The sequence below is a fragment of the Rhinopithecus roxellana genome, chromosome 14 (assembly GCF_007565055.1).
Source record: "Rhinopithecus roxellana isolate Shanxi Qingling chromosome 14, ASM756505v1, whole genome shotgun sequence".
In the NCBI taxonomy this organism is placed as follows: Eukaryota; Metazoa; Chordata; class Mammalia; order Primates; family Cercopithecidae; genus Rhinopithecus; species Rhinopithecus roxellana.
Genome location: NC_044562.1, coordinates 88,427,021 through 88,452,201, shown reverse-complemented (window position 1 = coordinate 88,452,201; position 25,181 = coordinate 88,427,021). Strand labels below are relative to the sequence as shown.

General features: G+C 36.6%; 1 protein-coding gene and 1 pseudogene across 2 annotated transcripts in view; both read left to right on the top strand.

The window, feature by feature from the left end:
* Positions 1-25,181, top strand: part of TRAK2 (trafficking kinesin protein 2) — an 85,977-nt gene that overhangs the window by 39,997 nt on the left and 20,799 nt on the right. For both annotated transcript variants that reach the window (XM_010354945.2, XM_030916158.1), the window contains exons 3-10: positions 5,776-5,970; positions 13,728-13,804; positions 15,327-15,443; positions 16,464-16,673; positions 17,196-17,274; positions 19,617-19,747; positions 20,492-20,566; positions 22,271-22,408. In XM_010354945.2, coding sequence (XP_010353247.1) covers positions 5,776-5,970; positions 13,728-13,804; positions 15,327-15,443; positions 16,464-16,673; positions 17,196-17,274; positions 19,617-19,747; positions 20,492-20,566; positions 22,271-22,408 — 1,022 coding nt within the window. The remainder of the gene's footprint in view (positions 1-5,775; positions 5,971-13,727; positions 13,805-15,326; positions 15,444-16,463; positions 16,674-17,195; positions 17,275-19,616; positions 19,748-20,491; positions 20,567-22,270; positions 22,409-25,181) is intronic.
* On the top strand, positions 791-3,984 carry LOC104655516 (annotated as a pseudogene).

Sequence of the window (25,181 nt, the reverse complement as noted above, 5' to 3'; positions counted from 1 at the left end):
CTACCTTTAATACTCTGTAATTATTTAGATACTATAGCAACCTTATTTTAGCAATCTTGATTTGATCTCTAGATCTAAAAACTCAATGGTAATACAGTAATAAAAGTAGCTGGCAATAGGTCTTTCAGTCTTTTTCGCCCTCCCTTAGTCTCTGTCCCCAGTCCCTCCCCTCCCTACCCCTTTCCCTCATCCAGCTCAGGCGGTGTTTGCGCTCTGTTTGTGCCCGTGGGGGTGGTGGAGGCGATGGAGTAAACAGGAGGCAGCTGCCAGGTGCAAAAGCAGAGCAGGAACCGCCTATGTTTAGGGGGGTGGGGAAAAAGAGCCCCAGCTCTGCCCCTCCTGGAAGGAGAGAGAAAAGGTAACTATGACTGCCCAATATTGCAGCCATGGAGTCCATGTGGTAATAAATTGAAGAGTACTGTTACAAAAGTGACAGCTGATGTCACTAATGCTGTAATGGGAAATCCTGTCACTAGAGAATTTGATGTTGGTCGACACATTGCCAGTGGTGGCAGTGGGCTAGCTTGGGACATTTTTAATGGCACAAAAAAGTCAACAAAGTGGTGGCTGTTTTTGTCTTTGATGAGAAATGATTGACAAATATCAAAAATTTGAAAAGGATCAAATCATCGATTCTCTAAAACGAGGAGTCCAACACTTAACTTGACTTCAACACCCTCGACTTCTTACTGTCCAGCATCCTTTAGAAGAATCCAGGGATTTCTTGGCATTTTGTACAGAACCAGGTTTTGCCAGTTTAGCCAGTATTCTTGGTAACAGGGAAAATCTACCTTTCCCTATGTCTCCAGACATTAAGGATTATAAACTTTATGATGTCGAAACCAAATGTGGTTTGCTTCAGGTTTCTGAAGGCTTGTCATTCTTGCATAGCAGTGTGAAAATGGTACATGGAAATATTACTCCTGAAAATACAATTGTGAATAAAAGTGGAGCCTGGAAAATAATGGGTTTTGATTTTTGTGTATCATCAACCAATCCTTTGAACAAGAGCCTAAATTTCCTTGTAAAGAATGGAACCCAAATTTACCTTCATTGTGTCTTCCAAATCCTGAATATTTGGCTCCTGAATACATACTTTATGTGAACTGTGAAACAGCCAGTGATTTGTATTCTTTAGGAACTGTAATGTATGCTGTATTTAATAAAAGGAAACCTATATTTGAAGTCAATAAGCAAGATATTTGCAAGAGTTTCAGTAGGCAGTTGGATCAGTTGAGTTATTTAGGATCTAGTTTACTTACAAATATACCTGAGGAAGTTTGTGAACATGTAAAGCTACTGTTAAATGTAACTCCAACTGTAAGACCAGATGCAGATCAAATGACAGATTTCCTTCTTTGATGATGTTGGTGCAGTAACACTGCAATGTTTTGATACCTTATTCCAAAGAGATTATCTTCGGAAATCACAGTTTTTCAGCAGACTGCCAAAGGTTCTACTGCCCAAGCACGTCATTGTGCAGAGAATTTTGACTTGTTTGACTTCAGAATTTGTAAACCCTGACATGATACCTTTTGTTTTGCCCAGTGTTCTACTGATCATTGAGGAATGCACCAAAGAAGAATATGTCAAATTAATTCCACCTGAACTTGGTCTTGTGTTTAAGCAGCAGGAGCCAATCCAGATTTTGGTAATTTTCCGACAAAAAATGGATTTGCTACTAACCAAAACCCCTCCCGATGAGATAAAGAATAGTGTCCTACCCATGGTTTACAGAGCACTAGAAGCTCCTTCCATTCAGACCCAGGAGCTCTGTCTAAACATCATTCCACCCTTTGCAAATCTTATAGACTACCCATCCATGAAACGTACTTTGATACCAAGAATTAAAAATGCCTGTCTACAAATTTCTTCCCTTGCTGTTTGTGTAAATTCATTAGTGTGCTTACGAAAGATTTTGGAATACTTGGATAAGTGATTTTTACTTGATGATATCCTACCCTTCTTACAACGGATTTCATCCAAAGAATCTGCAGTCTTTATGGGTATTTTAGGCATTTACAAATGTACTTTTACTCATAAGTTGGGAATCACCAAAGAGCAGCTGGCTGGAAAAGTATTGCCTCATCTTATTCCCCTGAGTATTGAAAACAATCTTAATCAGTTCAATTCTTTCATTTGCATCATAAAAGAGACGCTTAATAGATTGTAGTCTGAACATAAGACTAAGCTGGAACAATTTCATATAATGCAAGAACAGCAGAAGTCTTTGGACATAGGAAATCAAATGAATGTTTCTGGGGAGACAAAAGTTACAAATATTTTGAATCAGCAAATTGACAAGGTTGTTAACCACATTGGAGCAGACCTTCTGACTGGCAGTGATTCCGAAAATAAAGAGGATGGGTTACAGAATAAACGTAAAACAGCATCACTTACATTTGAAGAAAAACAAAAATTAGCAAAAGAACAGGAGCAGGCACAGAAGTTGAAAAGCCAGCAGCCTCTTAAACCCCAAGTGCATACACCTATTGCTACTGTTAAACAGACTAATGACTTGACAGACACATTGATGGATAATATGTCATCTTTGACTAGCCTTTCTGTTAGTACCCCTAAACCTTCTGCTTCAAGTACTTTCACTTCTCTGCCTTCCATGGGCATTGGCATGATGTTTTCTATACCAGTTGATAATACAAAGAAAAATTTGACAAATGGCCTAAATGCCAATATGGGCTTTCAGACTTCAGAATTCAGTATGCCTGTTACTACAAACCAGAACTTCTACAGTAGTCCAAGCACAGTTGGAGTGACCAAGATGACTCTGGAACACCTCCCACTTTGCCAAACTTCAGTGCTTTGAATGTTTCTCCTGCGGGTGCAAAGCCGACCCAACAAAGACCCACAGATATGTCTGCCCTTAATAATCTCTTTGGCCCTCAGAAACCCAAAGTTAGCATGAACCAGTTATCACAACAGAAACCAAATCAGTGGCTCAATCAGTTTGTACCTCCTCAAGGTTCTCCAGCTATGGGCAGTTCAGTAATGGGAACACAGATGAACATGATAGGACAATCTGCCTTTGGTACGCAGGGTAATCCTTTCTTCAACCCACGGAACTTTGCATAGCCACCAACTACTATGACCAATAACAGTTCAGCTAGCAGTGATTTAAAAGATCTTTTTGGGTGAGGTGTCTTCCTTCTATTGTGAAGGATTATTTCAGTTTTAATCATGGGTGAACTGATTTACGTCTTTATATAGTTGGCTTGGAGGAACTACTTCTATGGGAAAGTGAATCGTTCTGTGACAGAAAACATCTGTCACAGATACTATGCCAGCATAGTAGTTGTATGGACTTCTAACCAGTTGAGTTTTTTTAAAGCATTGAGGATTTTTTTTCTCTTACCAACTCCTCTTCAGGTTTTTAAAGACCCAACCCTTCCCAATCTCAAAGAGAAAAAGGACAACTGAGTTATCTTGAATAGCTGAATTTTTTAATCAAATGTTTATTTTGGCTTGTGAATCTTTGTGTTATTTAAAAAATTGAGTTGATGGTCATTGCAAGCTCATCTATTAAGTACTACATGGTACACAGTCTGCCTTCACAAGTCATTAGTGTTCATTTTAATATGTGAAAAATCTTGATGCTGTATTGATTTGCTTGCATTTAAGATGACAGTGAGAAAATGATAAGCATAAAGAGATCAGGTTATTTGCTTTTTCCAAACTTACTTTTCAGATGAACTAATGTTTAGTACAAAGAGACTGAGCAAATACTACAAAATTTAACTTAACCTACATTTCATTGGCTAACCATCTTAAATGCAAACTAATCATTGTAAATTATATTTTAGCATGGTCTGCCTCAAATGGTAATGTATTTTTCTGCATTCACTTGGATATATTTAGAATCACTTTGGTATATGCTGATTTGTTTGGATATTTGACAAAGCACTCTGATGTGATTTTCCTGACTACTAACTTCATATTTCATTTCAAATTCAGACTTCTGAGGTTGCAGCATATATGAATTGCATTTTCAAAAGGAGATTTGTAAGAATTAAACTGTATTTAATGGGTAAACTGTTGAGATTGCTGTATTGTTTCAAATGTAATAAACTTTACTTCTCTAAAAAAAAAAAAAAAGAAGCTGACATTGATAGAGTGCCTCCACAGTGTGCAAGGCATTGTACTAAATACAAGTATTTTTCATGCATTTGTCTCATTTAATTCATATAACCTGGGAGGTAAGTACCTTCTCCATTTTACAGATGAGGAAATTGAGGGTTAGAGTTGAGATAACTTACCCAGGGTCACATTGTGGTGTGTGTAGAGTCAGGACTCAGACCAGAACTATCGCTATACCATATTAAATTTATATTATGTGAAGGATAGGGAAGATTTTTTAGAGGAAACTGTTTTTTCCCTCCCCTTTCCGATTTTCTTCACGTCACATGTTTTGAGATTTAGATGTACCATTTCTTTAAAATAAAAATGATAAAGTACTTATTTCAGTGCCAGTGCTCAGTAAAATTTAATGCAATTTTTAAAAACATTTAGTGACTATGAGAATATACTAAAATGTTAATTTTTCCAGATTTTGAAGAATCATCCACAGAATTCAAATTTTGTTATTAAAGAGCATATCATTTTATCCCTTTGAAACTATTTTCTGCTGGTTGCTTTGTATTGCTTTTTCCCCCAAGCATGTAAGTTGAGATCAGACCCCTTTCACTTTGTTTTTAAAAAGTATATATCCAATTATTTTGTGTCAATTAAAAATACTGTTTAAAAATTAAGCAGCCTGCTGCTGCTTCAGAGACATAGACCTCTTTTAAACAGTACTAAATAGGTTGATAGGGAGAAAATAGGAAATTTCTACAAATTAATTCTGAACTTTAAAAGCATAGTTATAAAGACAGGAACAGCAGACGGGCGTATGTGAGGGATGAGGGTGGGAAGATGGAGAGGATCAGAAAAAATAACTGTTGGGTTACTAGGCCTAGTACCTGGGTGAACAATAATCTGTACAACAAACCCCCATGACACGAGTGTACCTATATAACAAACCTGCACATGTATCCCTGAACCTAAAATTAAAAAATTAAAAAAATAAAAATAAAAAAAAGCATAGTTATAGTCACTAAGCAATATATTTAGATAGTATGTAATTCAGATTTGTGGTATCTGCATGTTCTCACTCATGTGGAAGCTGACAAAGTTGATCTAGAAGTAGAGAGTAGAATAGTGATTACTAGAGGCTAGGAAGGGTAGCAGGAAGGAGGGATCAGGAGATGTTGGTTAACAGATACAAAATTACAGCTGGATAGGTGGAATAAGTTCCAGTATTCTTTAGCACCATAGGGTGGCTATACTTGGCAATAATTTGTTGTATATTTTCAAACAGATAAAAGGTAGGATTTTGAATGTCCTCAATGCAAAGAAATGATAAATGCTTGAGGTAAGGAATGTGCTAATTACCCTGATTTGATCATTATACGTTGTATACAGGTGTCAAAATATCACATGTACCCCATAAATATATCCAATTATTTTGTGTCAATTAAAAATACTTTTTAAAAATTACTGTCAAAAAAATGTATGCCATCATTTTTACTTTAGAAGTTCTCTTACTAAAAGAAAAAAAAACTATACTACTAGGATATACTAATAAAAATCAGTGGAGAAATGATCTTGTCTAATATTTCTTTGGTTGTCCTACTTTAGAAAAACTAATTTTCATCAATTTTCTCTGTAGCCTAGTAAAAGTTGAAATATATTGGATTCATTTACATAGACTCTCCTCTTCAGATGTCTGCTCCAATGAGGATCTCCCTGAAGTTGAGCTGGTGAGTCTGCTAGAAGAACAACTACCACAGTATAGGCTAAAAGTAGACACTCTCTTTCTATATGAAAATCAAGACTGGACTCAGTCTCCACACCAGCGGCAACATGCATCTGATGCCCTCTCTCCAGTCCTTGCTGAAGAGACTTTCCGCTATATGAGTGAGTATTTTTTTACTCTTTTAGTCTGTGCATTGAAGTAATGAGCATGAGTATCTTGGTATTGATTTTTAAAGCATTGATGTTTAATAGCCAATGTTCAGTGTATACCTACTTTCATGTGAACTGATTTCACAGGAAGAGATAATTCTGTGTTATGTCTGAATGCAGAAAGTTTGTCAACCTTAGGCCTCTCAGTGTCCAGTGTTGCAAACAATACTTAGATGTTTTCATGACTTGATATTTTCCTCAGACTGAGTAGAAAAGGGAACTTTTTAAAAAGCGAAGTGGTTTAAAATTTTAATATTCCTTTATAACTGTCAACATTTATTATCCCAGTAGTTTGGTATCCTAAGCTATCAGCTTTTGACTTTTATCTTTATTAATATCTTTATTAAACACAGTCACAAGAATTATGTCAGCATAATTAAGCATAGTTCTTAGATATATAAGAAGTTTTAATAATGCCAGGAGAAATAAATATACACTATATAGTAATATTTATTATTTAAGGATTCCTAAGTGAGAGACTGAGCCAGATTTGTCCTAAAAATAGGTCTGTTTTACACCAAGCTATTAGAAAAGACAAGGAAATTTTTGAACTTCGAAATATGGAGACCTTTTTGCATTTGATTTTATCCCAAAAATCTGCTTTAAGGCTGAAATTACTTTTCTAAAAATTCATTTGGTAAAAAATGTTGTGTGCACAGTAGCTATTAGAATATATAATAAAATCTTATGAGTTCAATATTGATATGTTTGTGAAATTCCTTTAATTAGAATTAAGTAGGTGATTGCATCAGATCCTAGACATTTTCCCAGTGAGTGCTTCAGTGTTTAATGCCAGATTGTCGTTGGAGAATGACTATTGTGCAATACTCATTTTCATCGTAATCATTAACTTGTTTTTAGCACTAGTTTCCTAGAATTTTTTTCTAGTCGTTTCTTAGAGCTTGTTACTACTCAAAAAACATTATAAACATTGTTTCAGCTGAAACTGAAATATCAAGAAGCCCAGTGAGTGTTGTAGTGTTTTAATGCCAGATTGTTATTGATGTATAAATATAAATAATGTATAAACATTTCAGAAACTGAAATGTCAAGAAGCCCAAATACAATTGTGTTTTTGCCCTTAATATTTCTTTTAAATAGTTAAATTAAGTTAAATTAAGGCTCCAAAGGTTTTCTTGACATTTTAGTTTGAGAATTTGCTTGCTTGAGATTTTTCTGGAAAATCGTTTTTAGAAGGAACAGTGTTTCTTATTTCTGGTTCCCTTTGTTCCTTGAGTGTTTACATTTCTGAGAACTTTCTTTTCTTTTTTTTGAGACGGAGTCTTGCTCTGTTGCCCAGGCGCTGAGTACAGTGGCACGATCTCACCTCACTACAACCTCTGCCCCCCCCAGGTTCAAGTGATTGTCCTGCCTCAGCCTCCTGAGTAGCTGGGATTACAGGCGCACCCCACCATGCCAGCTAATTTTTGTATTTTTAGTAGAGACAAGGTTTCACCATGTTGGTCAAGCTGGTCTGGAACTCCTGACCTTGTGATCCGCCCGCCTCGGCCTCCCAGAGTTGTGAGATTACAGGTGTGAGCCACCACACCCGGCCTAAATTGCTGAGAACTTTCAAACTGAAATTTCATCTGGATAAATTTAGTTTGTCATTATTTTGATAAAGTATCACAGAAAGTGCCCTTCAGTTTATTTGTTCTTTGTCCTCTCAGCTACTGAGCGGCAAAACTATAGCTAGAAAGTAGTCTTAGATCATGATTTAATGGAGTTAACTTTTAGGATGAATTATAAGTAAAAAGCCTAGAAAATAAAAGGCAAAATTTAAAATGCTTTCCAAGACTTTTTACAAAATGATAGTGTCCAAGGGAGCAATTTAAAACTTGAGATTAACAGGATGATACTGACCTATACTTCAGCGTTCTGGAAAACTATCCTGTTTCTTTAGTGTAATGGTACTATTTTCACTTCAACAGTTTGAAAATTGAACTATATATGATATACCTAAGATCATGAAGCAAATAAGCTAGGATGATACTGATAATTTACCTTTGCACTGTACTTTAAATTCCACTGTTATTTTAAAGGTTAATAGTTAAATCACATATAAACTTCATTATGCATTTACACCTTATGAATGTAAAAGCTGAATGATTTATTTTATTTAGCAAATTGACCAAGGTTTAAAAAGGAAGATACAACACATTCTCTCACCCTTTCCCACGGTTTTCTATCCCTCTGAGATTTCAAGATTTGTGATTTTGAATAATTGCGATGTACCCTGGCAGACCATCCTAGAGCTCAGCTCCCTGGGTTACTTTGGACATATCTCTACCTCTCACATGCCAGTGGATACTTGTGCTTATTAAAATGAATTTTAACACCTAGTAAAAAGGCGGCACAGGCAAAGGCACTTTCTTTCTTATATAACACAAAGAAATTGAAAGAGCTGTGAGAAGATAGTGATTTGGAAGGAAACGTAGCCAGCATTTGAGCTTCGGAACCTGTCTCACAAGAAATGGGGAAGAGTGGGTAGTACTCTGAAGTCACCCAATCCAGAAAGACATTGTTTACTTTTAAGATAGACCACTGGGAGAGCAATGAGTGGGCAAAAAAATCAATCGATCAATCCCAGTCCCTGCCACACACATGTAAAGTTTAAGATGGTCAAAAAGTGTTTTACCTGCAGAACAGGCCACCCCAGGGTTTTCTTGATTTTATTAAGACTGAGTCCCAGAGTGAGCTGTGGGGGAGCCATGCAATCAGAACACGTTACAGACTGTACCATTTATTCATTTAAAGGCTAATGTTAGAAACATGATTCTTTCAGGGGGTTTTATTTGGTGATAGAGTATCACCTTTACCACTTCCTAAGGCGTAAGAGGGGGGAAAATGATTGATTATGTAAGTTTTATTTTAGGCAGTGGTTCTCAAAATGTGGACCCCTGCAATCAATGTCACTTGATAAATTGCTAGAAATTCATGTTCTTGGGCCCCCTACTCCACCTACAAAGTTAGAGACTGAATGAGACAGTCCTAGCTATCTGTGTTTTAAAGTCTTCCTGGTAATACTGATGCACACTCAAGTTTGAGAACCACTGATACAAAGCATTGCCAACCAAAGTAAATGGCCATTTCACAGTGACATTAATAGGAGAATTAAGGAATTGGAGAGAGTGTATAATTTTGCAGATAAACATGGTCATAGAAATTATTACTTCCAATTAGTAGGTATACTTTTCCTCAGGCTCTGCCCTCAAAAATTATTAACCTGTACTGGCAGAAAAGGACATATGACAGATGAAGTTCGGGAAGCGTTAACCATAAGCCCAGTCATAGAGATTAGCGGATTTATTTTTCCCCTAGATAAACTCTCTCCTTCGGTTCCACAAGAGAATTAAGCTATATACCCTAAGACACTTAGCGTTTGTACAATGGATTGCCTTATCATCCATGCACCAGGTACTAGCTTTGTACAGTCCTCGAGAGAATTGAGAAAATTGTCATTCAAATGGTCTGTAGGGCCTGATTCTGCCCTGGAATCCTGTTGAGAAAGACTGCCCTAGATGGTGTGTATCATCAGTTTCTCTCAGTCATTTTGAAGGCAGAAATGTTTGCTGTATCATAGCAGCAATGGCTGTGGTCGCTTCTTTAGGGTTAAAACCTCAGGACTGGCCTGTAGTTGTCAGGAGCTATTGTAGCTTTTACTATGCCATGTGGGCACTGTTTGTGTTTCATTTCTATTTTGTTGTTGTTGTTTTTGGTGGTTTTGGTGTGAGAACGTTGGAGAGTGCTGCAGGATTAGAATTCTTTTTGGAATTCAATAATTGGGGTAAAAACTTTAGATCTTGAAAAGGGACGTATGAGAGAACTATCAAGCACCATCTCATGTAAATGACAGATAACTAGAATGGATTACCAGCGGTGTTTCCCATCCTGAAAATAATCTGAGATTGAGCCAGTTACTGTGAAATTATGCAGGGCTAGAACATAAAGTAAGGATTAGTGAAGTGCTTATGTATGTTAAACTCCTACCCCATATTTTCAGGAACATTAGATCCTCCAAATATTACACCAAAAATATTGCACATTAATTAACAACCTCTGGAAACAAGTTGCAAAATTGTTCTGTAAAAATATCTATCATCTCCCTGATGTATAAATACTTTTTTAGAGAGATAGAAAAGTGCGTGTCTGGGCCGGGCGCGGTGGCTCAAGCCTGTAATCCCAGCACTTTGGGAGGCCGAGACGGGCGGATCATGAGGTCAGGAGATCGAGACCATCCTGGCTAATACGGTGAAACCCCGTCTCTACTAAAAAAATACAAAAAACTAGCCGGGCGACGAGGCGGGCGCCTGTAGTCCCAGCTACTCGGGAGGCTGAGGCAGGAGAATGGCGTGAACCCGGGAGGCGGAGCTTGCAGTGAGCTGAGAGCCGGCCACTTCACTCCAGCCTGGGCGGCAGAGCAAGACTCCGTCTCAAAAAAAAAAAAAAAAAAAAAAAAAAAAAAAGAAAAGTGCGTGTCTGGAAATAAGCAAGGATCGTTGCTAATTTCTGTATAATTTAACATATTTTCAACAACTGAAAACTGAAGGGAAAATATGTTTTGATAGGATTGATTTTAACAAAGACAACCTGCTTGGCTATCTCTACATTCTTGGTTACAGAATTATGATGAAGAACTAGTGTGTGGTTTTTGAAGCATTTAATTACAGTGTCTAAATGCCAAGACATTAAACACTTAAGAGTTTTGCCCTGAGTACTTTTGGAATCGGTCCAAGCAGCATGCCTTTATCAGGAGTGTTGTGTTAAGGAATAGAAGACAGAACTGATTCCACTGCAGAGAGAAAAATCCATTGTGTTCCTTTCTGTTTTGTGCCTGACATCTTTCTGTGAGATTGAAGAGGCCCAGCTTTTGTGAGTCGGTAGTATCTAGGCTGCGCATACAATGTAAGAATTTGAAAATTCTGGTTGCACTATATAACTTCTTTGCCATAACAAATACTTACGCATTTTAAAGTTCATTTTTGCTTTTTGAAACTTTTTAACAAGGGTTGCTGGGTTTTTGTGGAGTTTTTTTTGTTTTTTGTTTTCTGGTTTTTTTTCTGTTTGGAAAGATAACATTTGTTCTTTATGGAAAATTGGCGAAACACTGAAAAGAAAACAGATCAGCCATAATCCTTACCCAGAGATAACTACTATTAACATTTTAATATATATCCTTCCAGGCTGTCTTCAATATAGATATTTATAGATATGCTCACACTTTAAAAAGCAAAATTGGGATCTATGCTGTTTTATTATATAACATGCATTCACAGATGTATATGCTGGTATTTCATTCAACAAGGACTTTTTTGTGTTCTTAGTGGGGCTGTGGTAGAAATAGCAGCAAAGTGGAAAGAGCTCATTACTGGACTCTTAAATCATCTGAGTTTTTTCTAATGACCTTGTGAGATAAGCGTTATTATCATCTCATCATCTCCATACTAAAATCCCAGCTTTGCCACTAATAACTTTCTTCGCGGTCTTGAACATGCCACATAATTACTCTCAGAGAAGATTCCTCATACAGGAAAGTAAGATCATTAAACTAGATAACTTCTTAAGGTTCAGCTTTAAATTTTTATGTTGTAACAGAGGGAAGCATTTATAGGAAATATATTTTCATTCCTCCTCACTAAAACATATTTTTTTCTAAACATTTCTTTACTGTGTTACTGTGTCCTTCATTTTTTTATTCCCCTTTCATCATATATGACTTGTGGTTCACAGTTGTTTTTTATATCCTTAACTTACTAGTCTTACTCCAAGTTAAATCTGCCACTTCATCTTTAACTCTGGTCAGTCATGTCATGTGGTTTTTAAACTAGTTGTATAAAAACTGGTTTTAACTGAGTCTATAGGATGCCTGATTTTTGCTTTGGGTGTTAACCCTAGATTGGTGATTTTAATTCCTGGCTCCACGTCATTTTCAACACCTGGGAATCTTCTATATACTACCAGCTCCATAGGGCTCCCTGAAATCAATTAAATCAGAATCTGGAGTTAAGAGTCATTGCTTTATACTACATTCACGTTTACAACCATTGTCTGGTTTTCTGTAATTAGTTTAGAGCATGGATATATTGATTTTATATTTTTCCCCTAATTTTGTTATTGAGACCAGAAGTAGAGGAGACCATTCACTGTAAGTATTTGCCTTAATTATTTAATCCTTTGTTCCCGCTATGCTACCAAATTATACTGTGTCTATTCCTTAGGCCCAAAAGTCTGTTTCCCTTATCACTGTGGTTAAATCATTGTGTTAGTTTCTCTATTTGTAAATATAAATTCTTTTGGAGTACAAATGTTTATTTCTAGGTTTTAAGAAAAATTTTTATATTTTCAGTTTAAATCCTTTTTAGTTAACTCCTCATTACCATCAAGCCAGCACTTTGTTTTACTTTTAACTAGGAATAAGGCTGTTATTAATAATTAAGCTATAGGTAGTTCCCAGATTCATTTTAATCAGTGGTGCTAGGGAGAAAATAAAAAGCTCAAATAAAAGTAAAACATATCTAATGATATCCCTTCATACTCAGTCTTTTGGATACCCTAAAGTGTTAAGATGGGACTATAGAACTACGAATTACTGCCAACTCAGAGAATTTGAAGTCAGGATCATTTCATACCTACCAGTTCTGTTTAGGAGTAGTAATTATAAACAGTTATATGATACTTAGCAGTTTACCGAATAATTTATTGCTCAGTAGATACCATATTTGATCTTCTTAATAACCTCATGAGATGTGTTATCACCTCCATATTTATTATCTGAATCTCAGAAGGCTTAAATGACTTGTTCCAGCTCACTAAAATGTATGAATTCAGCTTTTCTACTCCAAAGCCCCTGTCCTTTTCACACTTCAAGGCAAACTAGTTGTAATAAAAGCAGTCTAAGTCAAACACAGATTTATGTTCTGCAGTAACATATCATGTTCAAAGTCAAAAGAGCCCTCTTTTGTTATGCATTATTAACTTTAAGATACTGTTTAGTGTGACTGGAATCATTGGAGTCATATTTGCCCTTCTCTTTTGTATATTGACAATTCCTGAATTTGTGAAGTGTAGAAAACAGGGCTTGAATTATACAACTAATGATGTAGCATACAATTTATTTTATAGCTGAGACCTGGATGGGAGAAATATTTTTATACAGATAAAGGGTTTTTAATTAAGCTTAAAGGAATAATGGTTCATAACAGAACCAGAAAAAATCCTACAAGTCCTGTTCCTTGTTTACATTAGCTCACATGGTAGATGATCATAGATGGTTAAGATAATCACAGCAGAATTCCAATTAAATTCCTTTATAACAGCATAACCCCTCACTAATACCCCTTAGTAACTTTAATTTAGATTAGACTGTAAATCTATCAGTAACAATCCGTTCTGCCAGCCATCATTCTCATAAGTGAGTGTCCCAAACTTCCTGTCTTACCAGGGAAGTAGGAGATAGTCAAGATGTGACTGCCTTATGATCATTTGATACTTTCTTAATTATTGTATGATATGCACTTTGTAATGATTGGACTATTTCTTGAGTGTCTAATACATGAAACATTTCTTTTTTTCACGTATATTTTTATTCTCCTGAATGACTTTTTGTAAAAACCTGAGGTTTTTGTTGTTGTTATCTCTCAATTCTTATTAATATTTAAATTTTTCCATTATTGCTAAAGCCTATAAATAGTTGTTTTTAACTATATTAGTTCTAGGCACAGACAGGGTGGAGCAGATGACCAAAACTTACAATGACATCGACATGGTTACACATCTCCTGGCAGAGGTAGGAATATCTTTTCTTTCTCCAGTACAAAAAGGTAAAACTTGAGGATCAAATTTGCACATCAAATGGAAAATGTTATATGTGCTCTGGGTTGTTTTGTATAAGGTCATTACTACTGGAACAACTGATATTTCAAAGTAGAATGTTTCCTGAAGTTTATTATTGTGATGATGCTATAGAGGATTTATAGTTAATTATTTATTTAATGGTGTTGGCTGGCCCCCCCTTCCTAGAAAAGCATTAATCTTTAAAAAAAATAATCATTTTAAAATAACCCCTGCTGTTACTTACCCTACAACAGAGCTGCTCATTCAGAAAGCAGTATCATTATCATTGCAAATCAATACCTACGGTTTGGAACATCTCCCCTTTTTACTTTTAGTTTGGGCTATGATTTGAGCTCACTTTGTCAATGGCATTTCTGATATATAGTGTATCTCCTCTAGTTGGCAATCAGTAGAGGTCTCCCTTTGTACCTGTTTCAGTTGATCTTATGGAAGACAGTCTTTCTCTAACATATCCTTCTCCCCTCTCCCCTCAGCTCTCCAGAATGATTTCTATGTATGCCGCTTAGTGTATATTTAAAATGAGCCTTAAAAATGTGGAGATAATCCCTCCATTTTCATATGCCTATGGAGAGAAAGGATAGAAGCTTAATTTTATTTATATAATAATTACTGTAAGTAGATCACATACAAGGCAGTGAGATGTATAATGACAGTTTTCTCTCCTACAGAATACAACAGAATACAATCTTCACTACCACACAGATGGAATTCCTATGCCCTTGCCAAGTATCACTATCTGTCCAGAAATAATAACTCTGGGTGGAAGCCTATTGCTTGACTTTTCTACAGACTTCCCTGCATCATTACCACCAGCTTCTTTAGACTTCTTTCTTCTCTGTACTCTAGGCAGAATCCTGTGGCCTCAAAATTTCCAGTCTTTTACCTCCTATTTTATTTCATATCATCATTCTTGAACCAGTTGGCAACAGAGCTCTTGGCTGCACTTTCCTCTAAGCTGCTGAATGCACATAGCTTTGCCCTAAATGGAACTCTTTTTTTACATACCCACCTGATCCGTATCTTAAATACCTAATTCTGTATCATTACCATGCTTGATACACAATTGCATTCAACAAATATTTGTTGAGCTTTTACTGTACAGACCCCATCATTTTTAAAGACTATGTTCATTTTCCAATTCCCAAAAATTGTAAGTTTAAAGTTTGGGTTGCTAGACTCTTAATTTACTAGGATGATCAATAAATCTCACCTGATATCAAGAAAAGGGATGTCCTCTTTCATTTAGAACAGTGATGGTCATCCATTTGACCAGCGTTTAAAGCACTACCTGTGTGCCAGAGCCTGTGTTTATTTGTGGTATCTGGGCATTAAAATGAATCTTGATGCTTTTTAGAACATTGCTTTTGACTTTACCAAAACTGACCACAGCATTTCTGAACTGCCATGTAATTTTGTTTATACTCAAAGAAAAAGTGTATTTGGTATTTTAACAGAGGGATCGTGATCTGGAACTCGCTGCTCGAATTGGACAAGCTCTCTTAAAGCGGAACCATGTCTTATCTGAGCAGAATGAATCCCTGGAGGAGCAATTGGGACAAGCCTTTGATCAAGTAAGCCTTTGATCAGATATCTGCAGCATGAAATAATTAGTTTTATGCAGTTGAAAATTTATTTTCCTAGGTGTCCCTGAAATGGTGGCAATAGATAAATAACACCAGTACTTGTTGAGTTTGTCGATGTCCATTAAACTAATCAGTAGAGAAATTAAATGTTAATTGTACAGAGGAGAACTCACGTGACTACCTTGGTCAACTTAAAGTCTATATTAAGTATCTAATACCTGTGGCACCCTGCTTAGATATTAAAATTATCCATACCCTTTTGTGTAGACTTTGTGTGTGATCTTATCTGAAATTTATTTTTAAAAAATAGTTACCCAAATATCTTGGCATCTTTATTCAAAAAAACCAAACAAAGGAAGAAAGTAAAAAGAAACTTTGAAAATATATTTATTCCATAGCAATAAACATCTATAGTAAGAACTGATTTATTATTAACTCGAATGGTTACATTTCAAATTTTCTGTAACTTGTTATTTTTATCTGGTTTCATTTGCATTTTATGAATGCATTATGGATTGTAACATTCGAGCCTTTAGGTTGAAACTATTTGTTCCTAGAACTAAAATCAGTACTCCTAGGAAGACATGCACAGTGATATACATCTTAAAATTACAAGCCCTTATGATAAGAATTTGAAGTAGGGATCTGTTCTGATACTTTGAAGGTTTTTCAGTTTTGTCGTGTTTTCAACTATGACTGTATTATTATCTTAGGTGAATTTTTCTCCTATATTCCTATCATATATACAATATGAAAATTGACTTTTCTTCTCACCTAGGGTAGAAAAAAAGCTGTACTGTTGAATTAATGCTCTAAAATTGTAACTTAGGAGGTATCTGGGGTTTGTTATTCTCTTTTTAGTACTTGTTGCATTAGTCAGTAAAACCTATCAGCTGATTTTGTGATTTTGTTTTATGATGAAAAATAATTGTTCCATGAATTAGAAGCTATATTGCTGTAAATGATGCAAAATAAAGAACATGAAAATCAAGCATTTTATGTGGACAGGTTAATCAACTGCAGCATGAGCTATCCAAGAAAGATGAGTTACTTCGAATTGTCTCCATTGCTTCTGAAGAAAGTGAAACTGATTCCAGCTGTTCTACACCTCTTCGGTTCAATGAGTCCTTTAGCTTATCTCAAGGGTTGCTGCAGTTGGAAATGCTGCAAGAAAAGCTCAAGGAACTGGAAGAAGAGAATATGGCTCTTCGATCCAAGGTACGTTCAACCTAATTCCCATTTTCTTTTACTTTAAAGGCTATAAAGTTCACGTCCAGATACTATTGAGGTGAAATATGGCATAAGTAAGGATTTGCTATTGGCACTCCAATTAGAGAGTCGTGGACAAGGAGCTGTATTTGCCTTGCCTTCCATTGTTCTTATAGCCCACTGAAAAGTGGTTAGTAGCAGGTTAACAGTACAATAGTGAAAGTCACAGGATAGAAAATGTATCTTGTGGAGTTTACACAAGTAACTAAGTAGTTACAACTGTGATAAGAGCTATGTCAGAAAATTACAAGATTCTGTGAACTTGTATAGTATGGGCATTGAGGAAGTCCTACTTAAGGATCATTTTAGCCAAGGCCAGGGATTAGCCAGGTGGAGATGTATGAACAGGTTGTTGGGTTTTTTCCTTTGTAAGTGATGAAATTTAGTCTTCAAATGAGAATTAAAGGTTTTTGTAGTTATTTCTGTAAAATCACTGGAAGGTATTGTCACATACTGATTTTTTTCTTGAAGGCTTGTCACATAAAGACAGAAACTGTTACCTATGAAGAAAAGGAACAACAACTTGTCAGCGACTGTGTTAAAGAACTTCGTGAGTATTAACACACTCTCTTTTGTACCTTTTGGACAATTCTTTGGTAGGGTGTCTCCACCTCAGAAGTTAGATCACTGGTTTCAGTAGAAGCATCTCAAGAAACAATTTTAGGCTGGGCGCGGTGGCTCAAGCCTGTAATCCCAGCACTTTGGGAGGCCGAGACGGGCGGATCACAAGGTCAGGAGATCGAGACCATCCTGGCAAACACAGTGAAACCCCATCTCTACTAAAAATACAAAAAACTAGCCAGGCGAGGTGGCGGGCGCCTGTAGTCCCAGCTACTTGGGAGGCTGAGGCAGGAGAATGGCGGGAACCCGGGAGGCAGAGCTTGCAGTGAGCTGAGATCCGGCCACTGCACTCCAGCCTGGGTGACAGAGCAAGACTCCGCCTCCAAAAAAGAAACAATTTTAAATGGTTACTGAAAATCTTGGAATGTCACATTGCGCCTACAACCCTAAATAAGATACCATATATATTTTTAAGAAATACATTTATTTCAAATTGCAATTATCATTACAGACCTATGTTTCATAAGTAAGTTATAGCATGTTAGAGTGAAAGGAACCAAAGCTCTTATATTGTTGACGAGGAAATAGTCCTATAGAGGAAGATGATTTGCCAAAGTCAGAAACTGATAAGTGGCAGAGCCAGAGCTTAAATGATGGCATAAAACCTATCAATCAATGAGTATAAAGTGCCAGTTATGTTTCTTTAAAGGAGTATGTTTTAGTTTGAGGTAATGTTAACTAATTTTTTAAAACATCAGTTGGAAAAAGATTGGCTTCACTGGAGAAAGATATTTAATTTCTCCGTAAATACAACAGTCATCCCTTACCTGCAGTTTTACTTCTCATCGTTTCCATTAACCATGGCCCGGACTGCAGTCTGAAAATATTAAATCAAACATTCCAGAAATAAACAATGCATGAGTTTTAAATCGCAAGCCATTCTGAGTAGCATGATGAAGTGTTGTGCCATCCTACTCCATACTTCCCGGGATATGAATCATCCATTTGTCCAACATCTCCACGCAGTATCTCCTACCTGCCTGTCAGTCACTTAGTAACCATCTCTTAGTAGCCGTCAGTTACCAGGTCAATTATCGCAATATTGCAGTGCTTGTGTTCAGGTAACCCTTATTATACTTAGTAATGGCCCCAAAGGGTGCTGGAATATTGTTATAATTGTTTTATTATAGTTATTAACCTCTTACTGTGCCTAATTTATAAATTAAGCTTTATCATAGTTATTTTATTTCTAGGAAAACACATAATATATATAGTATAGAGTTCAGTACTATCTGTGGTTTCAGGTATCCACTGCAGGTCCTGGAATGTATCCCCCACAGATAAGAGGGGACTACTGTATATAGCCTTTTACATTGAAAGCAATGATATGATAATATCACATCAATTCATTTGGGCTATGGGCTTCAAAATGTGATATCTTAGAATAGCAGAATATTAGAGAACCAGAAGGAATGTAAATTGAATTTTCTCCTCCACCATGAATCCACTACCCACCTTTTACACCTTAAAATACAGGAAATGACTTGCCCAAGAGCTCTCAGATCCAGATCTCCTGCCTCTATATTGCCATCCTTTGAAATGTTAGAGGCTGTCTGTCAATTTTAAAATAGCTTTATATGACACTGAGAAGTAGCTTTTCTGCTTGTATTTACATATCAAATTTTTCATATGAAATAGAGAGTGAATAAATTACTAGTGGAATTTTAAAGGCTCTATTCTATGTGCATGTAAGAAGGCCAGGCTATAATAATTGCTCTAGAGGCTTTACTCAGTTTGCCACATATCCCTGAAAGGGATATGCCAGAAAGTCTGTCTCCTACAGAAGCATTTCCATAGCTTTATCACATTCTGTTATAGATTGTGACTGTTCCATTCTGGAAATGTTCCTTTGTTAGATTTGTTAAGATTAATTTTCATTGCTTGTGGGATTTTATGTCCTAAAGAGTTCCCAAAGAAATGAATGAGATTATCTCTTTGCACTTGCTCTCCTTTCAGCCTTCTTTCCTCCATAAAGAAAAAGATTGAGTAAATATCGTTTTCATAAAGAAAAGGACTGAAGCACAACCTTTAGCCTGCTTGCCTTTATAAGGCATCTCTCTTTTTAGCTTCACTGACTCCTATTCGATTCCCAGCATTAGCCTATTTCAGAAGAACCTTTATTTTTCTCTATTGGTGTCTCTGGCTTTTTTTTTTTTTTTTTTTTTTTAATGTTAAAGAAAAATCTGTTCACAACAGTCCAGTGCTTGTTATAAAACAAAACTGCTTCTCTGTATTTATATTAATTTAAAAAAATTTTTTTTTGCTTCTAAGGTGAAACAAATGCTCAGATGTCCAGAATGACTGAAGAATTGTCAGGGAAGAGTGATGAGCTGATTCGATACCAAGAAGAGATTTCCTCTCTTTTGTCACAGATTGTAGACCTTCAGCATAAACTTAAAGAAGTAGGTTTATTCATTCATTCAACAGATATTTGTTAAGCACTGACATAGTATCTTGCACCATGCTAAGTGCCACATATAATAAGCAAAATAAACATGGTCCCTGCCCTTTTAAAATGCCCTGATTGCTGTTTTAATCATCTTTACGTCATATAATATATCATGAATAAGTACTTTCAAGTCACTATTTCTCTTTGTAAAATGGGGTTAGCGCTTCCTCAGAAAGTGGTATAAATTATTGACTCATGCCCATTGTCCTCTGAACACCTTCATAGGCTTTGTATTTGAATGCCCATCTTATTTAGCTTTTGAAAAGTTAGCTTTTTATAGGCTTTAAAATGATACCCCAGAGAGAAATTCTTCACATCTTTATAAGAAAGAAAATAGCTATATTTGGCCAGGTGCGGTGGCTCACGCCTGTAATCCTAGCACTTTGAGAGGCTGAGGCGGGCGGATCACAAGGTCAGGAGATCGAGACCATCCTGGTGAACACGGTGAAACCCTGTCTCTACTAAAAATACAAAAAAATTAGCCGGGCGTGGTGGCGGGCGTCTGTAGTCCCAGCTTCTTGGGAGGCTGAGGCAGGACAATGGCGTGAACCTGGGAGGCAGCGGAGCTTGCAGTGAGCCGAGATCACGCCACTGCACTCCAGCCTAGGTGACAGAGAGAGACTCCGTCTCAAAAAAAAAGAAAATAACTATATTTTACTTGGAAAGGCTTCACATGTCTTTTTTAATGTGTTGTTAGCATGTGATTGAGAAGGAAGAACTAAAACTTCACCTGCAAGCTTCCAAAGATGCCCAACGACAACTGACAATGGAGGTAATTAAATCTTTATCTTGTATAATTCAGGAGGGGAAAGAATGACTAGTTTCTTTCATCTTCATGAATAAGAATTATTAAAGGGGAATTACCAAATTTAAAAAGCAACAGCAAAAGGTTAAGATGAAATTATGAGATCTAAGACGTAAAACATTTTGGCTGGGTGCGGTGGCTCACGCCTGTAATCCCAGCACTTTGGGAGGCCAAGGTCAGTGGATCACTTGAGGTCAGGAGTTCAAGACCAGCCTGGCCAACATGGTGAAACCCTGTTGCTACTAAAAATACAAAAATCAGCTGGGCATGGTGGCAGGCCTCTGTAATCTCAGCTACCCAGGAGGCTGAGGCAGGAGAATCCTGGAACCTGGGAGGTAGATATTGCAGTGGAACAAAGCAAGACTTCATCTTAATAAATAAATAAATAAAGCATTTTAAAAGTCCTGTCTCTAAAACTAGTAATGTGGCAACATTCTTCTTGATTAATAGGGAAAACTTCAACTTTATAAGATTCTTTAGGAATATATCACTCTTTTGCCTGTCGACCTAAACTAGCTCAACAGTTTTTAAAATAAGATAATTTCTAGTAGTAAATCTTTTTGCAGGTATGTCAGGAGAAGTAGCAAAAAAACTCTTACTTCTATCTACATAAAATTTTATGTATTAAATATAACTTAGTGATTCTTTAGCATGCATTAGTATCACCTGGGGCCAGGCACAGTAGCTCATGCCTGTAATCCCAGCACTTTGGGAGGCCAAGGTGGGAGGATGGCTTGAGCCCAGGAATTTGAGACCAGCCTGTCCAACATAAGGAAACCTTGTCTCTACAAAAAAATAAAAAAATTAGCTAGGTGTAGTGGTGCATGCCTGTGGTCCATGCTATTTGAGAGACTGAGGTGGAAGGATCGCTTAAGCCCAGAAGATTGAGGCTGCAGTGAGCCATAATCATACCACTGCCCTCAACCCTGGACAGCAGAGTGATACCTTGTAGGAGGGAAGGGGAGAGAATCACCTGGGAGAGCAACTTTTAAATGGCGATTTCCAGGCACCATCCCAAGAGCTTCTACTTCAAGTGGTCTGGTGTGAGAGCCTAGAATCTGCATTTTTCAGTAAGCATCTTCAACCCTGGTGATTCTGATGAGCTGGGGCATATACTGCACTTGAAGAAATTTTACAGTTAAAATATACTCTGAAAATTATGTACTCTTTTATCAGATATGTATGTCTAGTTGTAAAGAAGATTCTGAAACAAGGGTCAAAAACTACTTGTTTAGGAGTATTGAGCACCCTGACATTGTATATAATACTTTGTAGACTCTTGATCTTGTCACTTACAGACTTCAGAGTGATTTTTTTAAAAAGATTAGTATTATACTAAACCTAACTTGACTGTAGCTGTTATACTTCCTCTGTTAAGGGTATGAAGCATTCAATATTAAATTGACAGTTCTGGTAGTCTAGCTACGTTTCAGACTTTCAGGAAGTCACATTCATGTGTAATTTTGGCCAAGACACCCCTCCCTAATTCTGGTAGCTCAAAATATATATACTCTTATTGCTTAGTTTGTTTTAGTCTTTGTATTGAAATTATATTCATAAAGTTAGCTAGCCCTCTGGATAAATTAATACTTATCCCAAAAGGTTTTGGGGGTTTTTTCCCTAATGTTGTTTTGGGAAGACAATAAAGTACACTACCATCCTTTCTTTTAGCTGCACGAGTTACAAGACAGGAATATGGAGTGTCTAGGAATGTTACATGAATCCCAAGAAGAAATAAAGGAACTTCGTAGTAGATCTGGCCCTGCTGCTCATCTCTACTTCTCCCAAACATATGGAGCTTTTACTGGGGTAAGCGACTGAGAAAGATGCTATGTATTTAATGACATTTATTTAAGATTAGTTTGTCCTAAAAGTGATATGGTTTATGATGGCATAAAGCATCTTGAGAAGAGATTATATGGTTTGTCCTTGTTTCTGGACTCCAATTATTGATTTAGGTCCTAATTTGTATATTGACATCTTCCTGAATACTCTTATTTATTCTAACCGGTGACTTTCCAGATATATTGTATCAATAATACGTAAGATGAGCCCTAACGAAATTCAGTTTAGGGCTGTGTACCATAGAACTAGTTAAACTTGGGTCATCCTACCCTATGCCCACGACCTGCCACGTACTTAAATGGTGCTTTGAATATCTAAAACCTCTTTCAATAAATCTTGAGTCTCCTGATTTTTTTTTTTTTTTTTTTTTTTTTTTTTGAGTTGGAATCTCACTCTGTCACCCAGGCTGGAGTGCAGTGGCGTGATCCTGGCTCACTGCAAGCTCCACCTCCCAGGTTCACGCCATTCTCCTGCCTCAGCCTCCTGAGTAGCTGGGACTACAGGCACCCGCCACCATGCCCAGCTAATTTTTGTATTTTTAGTAGAGATGGGGTTTCACCGTGTTAGCCAGGATGGTCTCGATCTCCTGACCTCGTGATCCTCCCGCCTTGGCCTCCTAAAGTGCTGGGATTACAGGCGTGAGCCGCCATGCCGGGCCGTCTCCTGATATTTTTAACTTGTTAGAATCTAGGCTTCTTGAGAACAAGATTCATTTTTGTTTAATTCATTTATAAGCGGTATTTTTTGGATTAAGAATATTAATAAAAACTTCTGAGTTTATGTTAGAATTTGTAATGTTGGTTCAAAGAGTTATTTTAACAATCTGATTCTTCTGTGCAATCCTGTGAACTTTTTCAAAAGACTGAAACTATAAATTTTAGTAGATTTTCTAAAAAATAGGGAGGCATAATTTTGTTTTTTACGTTTGAAATAATTTTAAAGTTAGAATAAAGTTCCAAGAATAGTACAAAGAATTTTTATATATCCCTCACATCTATTCTTCAGCTTTTAACATGTTACTGCTTTTGCCATATCATTCAATCTCTTTCTCTTTCTTTTCCCACTGGGCTATTTTAACAGTAAGTTGCTGATATACCCTATTACCCCATAGTACTTAAGTGTGTATTTACTAAAAACAAGGACATTTGGACACTCTTAAGGACACTGTCCTACATAAACACACTACAACCATCAGCTTCAGGAAGTTGGTGTTTATACAGTATTATCATCTAATCCACAGAGCCCATTCAAATTTTTCCAGTTGTCTCACTAATGTCCTTTGAAGGATACATTGAATTTTGTTGTTTCCATCTGGGACAGTTCTTCTGTCTTTATTTCTCTTTCATGGCCTTTGTAGGATGTCCTCAGTTTAGGATTGTCTGATGCATCCTCATGATTAGATTCCGGTAATGCGTTCTTGGCAGAAATAATGCCATATTCTCAGAGCATGGTTTCAAGAAGTGCATAAAAAATATTTTTTAATAGCTCATTAAATTAACACTACTAATTCACCATGTATTGATGAAAATTGGCAGATACTACCCCAACCAAGTGATCAAAGTAAACATTTTATGAGAGATAATTGGAGACTAAGTATCCTATTCCTCATCAAACTATTACCCACTAGTTTTAGCACCCATTGATGGTTCTTATCTGACAGTTATTGCAGTGATGACTGCCAAACGGTGATTTTCAAATTTCATCATTTTTCAACATTTATTAATTGGCATTTTTCTTTTGTAAGTTAGTGCATTTCTGTTCCATTTATTTGTTCATTTGTTCACTTAGGTATGTCATGGACTTATGGATTTCTATTTTATTCAATAGATTATAAGCTATGATTATTATTATCTATTTTGATATTCAGATTGTCCTAGATATGGTCAGTAGGGTCTCCTTTAAGCTCATCTTGTACTTTTGTCCCAGCCCTGGAATCAGCCATTTCTCCAAAGAGCTCTGGTTGCTTTTATTAAAGAATGGTATTTTGAATCCAAGATCTGGGTGCTAGGTGTGCCCATTGATTGCCACTAGAGTATTGTGGCTTCTAGGCCCTCTCAACAGATAGAACTAGGAAATATATGTATTTCATAGCTATACCTATACTATATATATATATATATGTTTTCATCCATATGTGTATATATAAAATCATGAGTTCACACCATTGCCTCCAATTCCACTCATCCTCAGCTTAGCCCCACTGAGCATGTCACTCATATTAGTTGAATCCTCATCCCTGCCCAGGGGAAGAGGAAGCTTGCTTATTTTTTTAAATGATTTTTTAATATTATAAAACCTATACATGTTTATTACAGAAAAGTTGGAAATTACAGAAAAGCAAAAAGGAATTGTTAAATCCCATTAAATCCCACCCTCCACAGAATCACTGTCAACACTGGATTTAGTCCTCATCCCTGACCAGGGGAAGAGGAAGCTTGCTTGTTTTTTTAAGTTATTTTTTAATATTATAAAAGCTATACATGTTTAATATTATAAAAGCTATACATGTTTTTGTTGGTTTTTTTTGTTTTTGTTTTTGTTTTTTGAGACGGAGTCTCACTCTGTCGCCCAGACTGGAGTGCAGTGGTGCCACCTCGACTCACTGCAAGCTCTGCCTACCGGTTCACGCCATTCTCCTGCCTCAGCCTCCTGAGTAGCTGGGACTACAAGCGCCCACCACCACGCCTGGCTAATTTTTTCTTTTTTTTTTTTCTGTATTTTTAGTAGAGATGGGGTT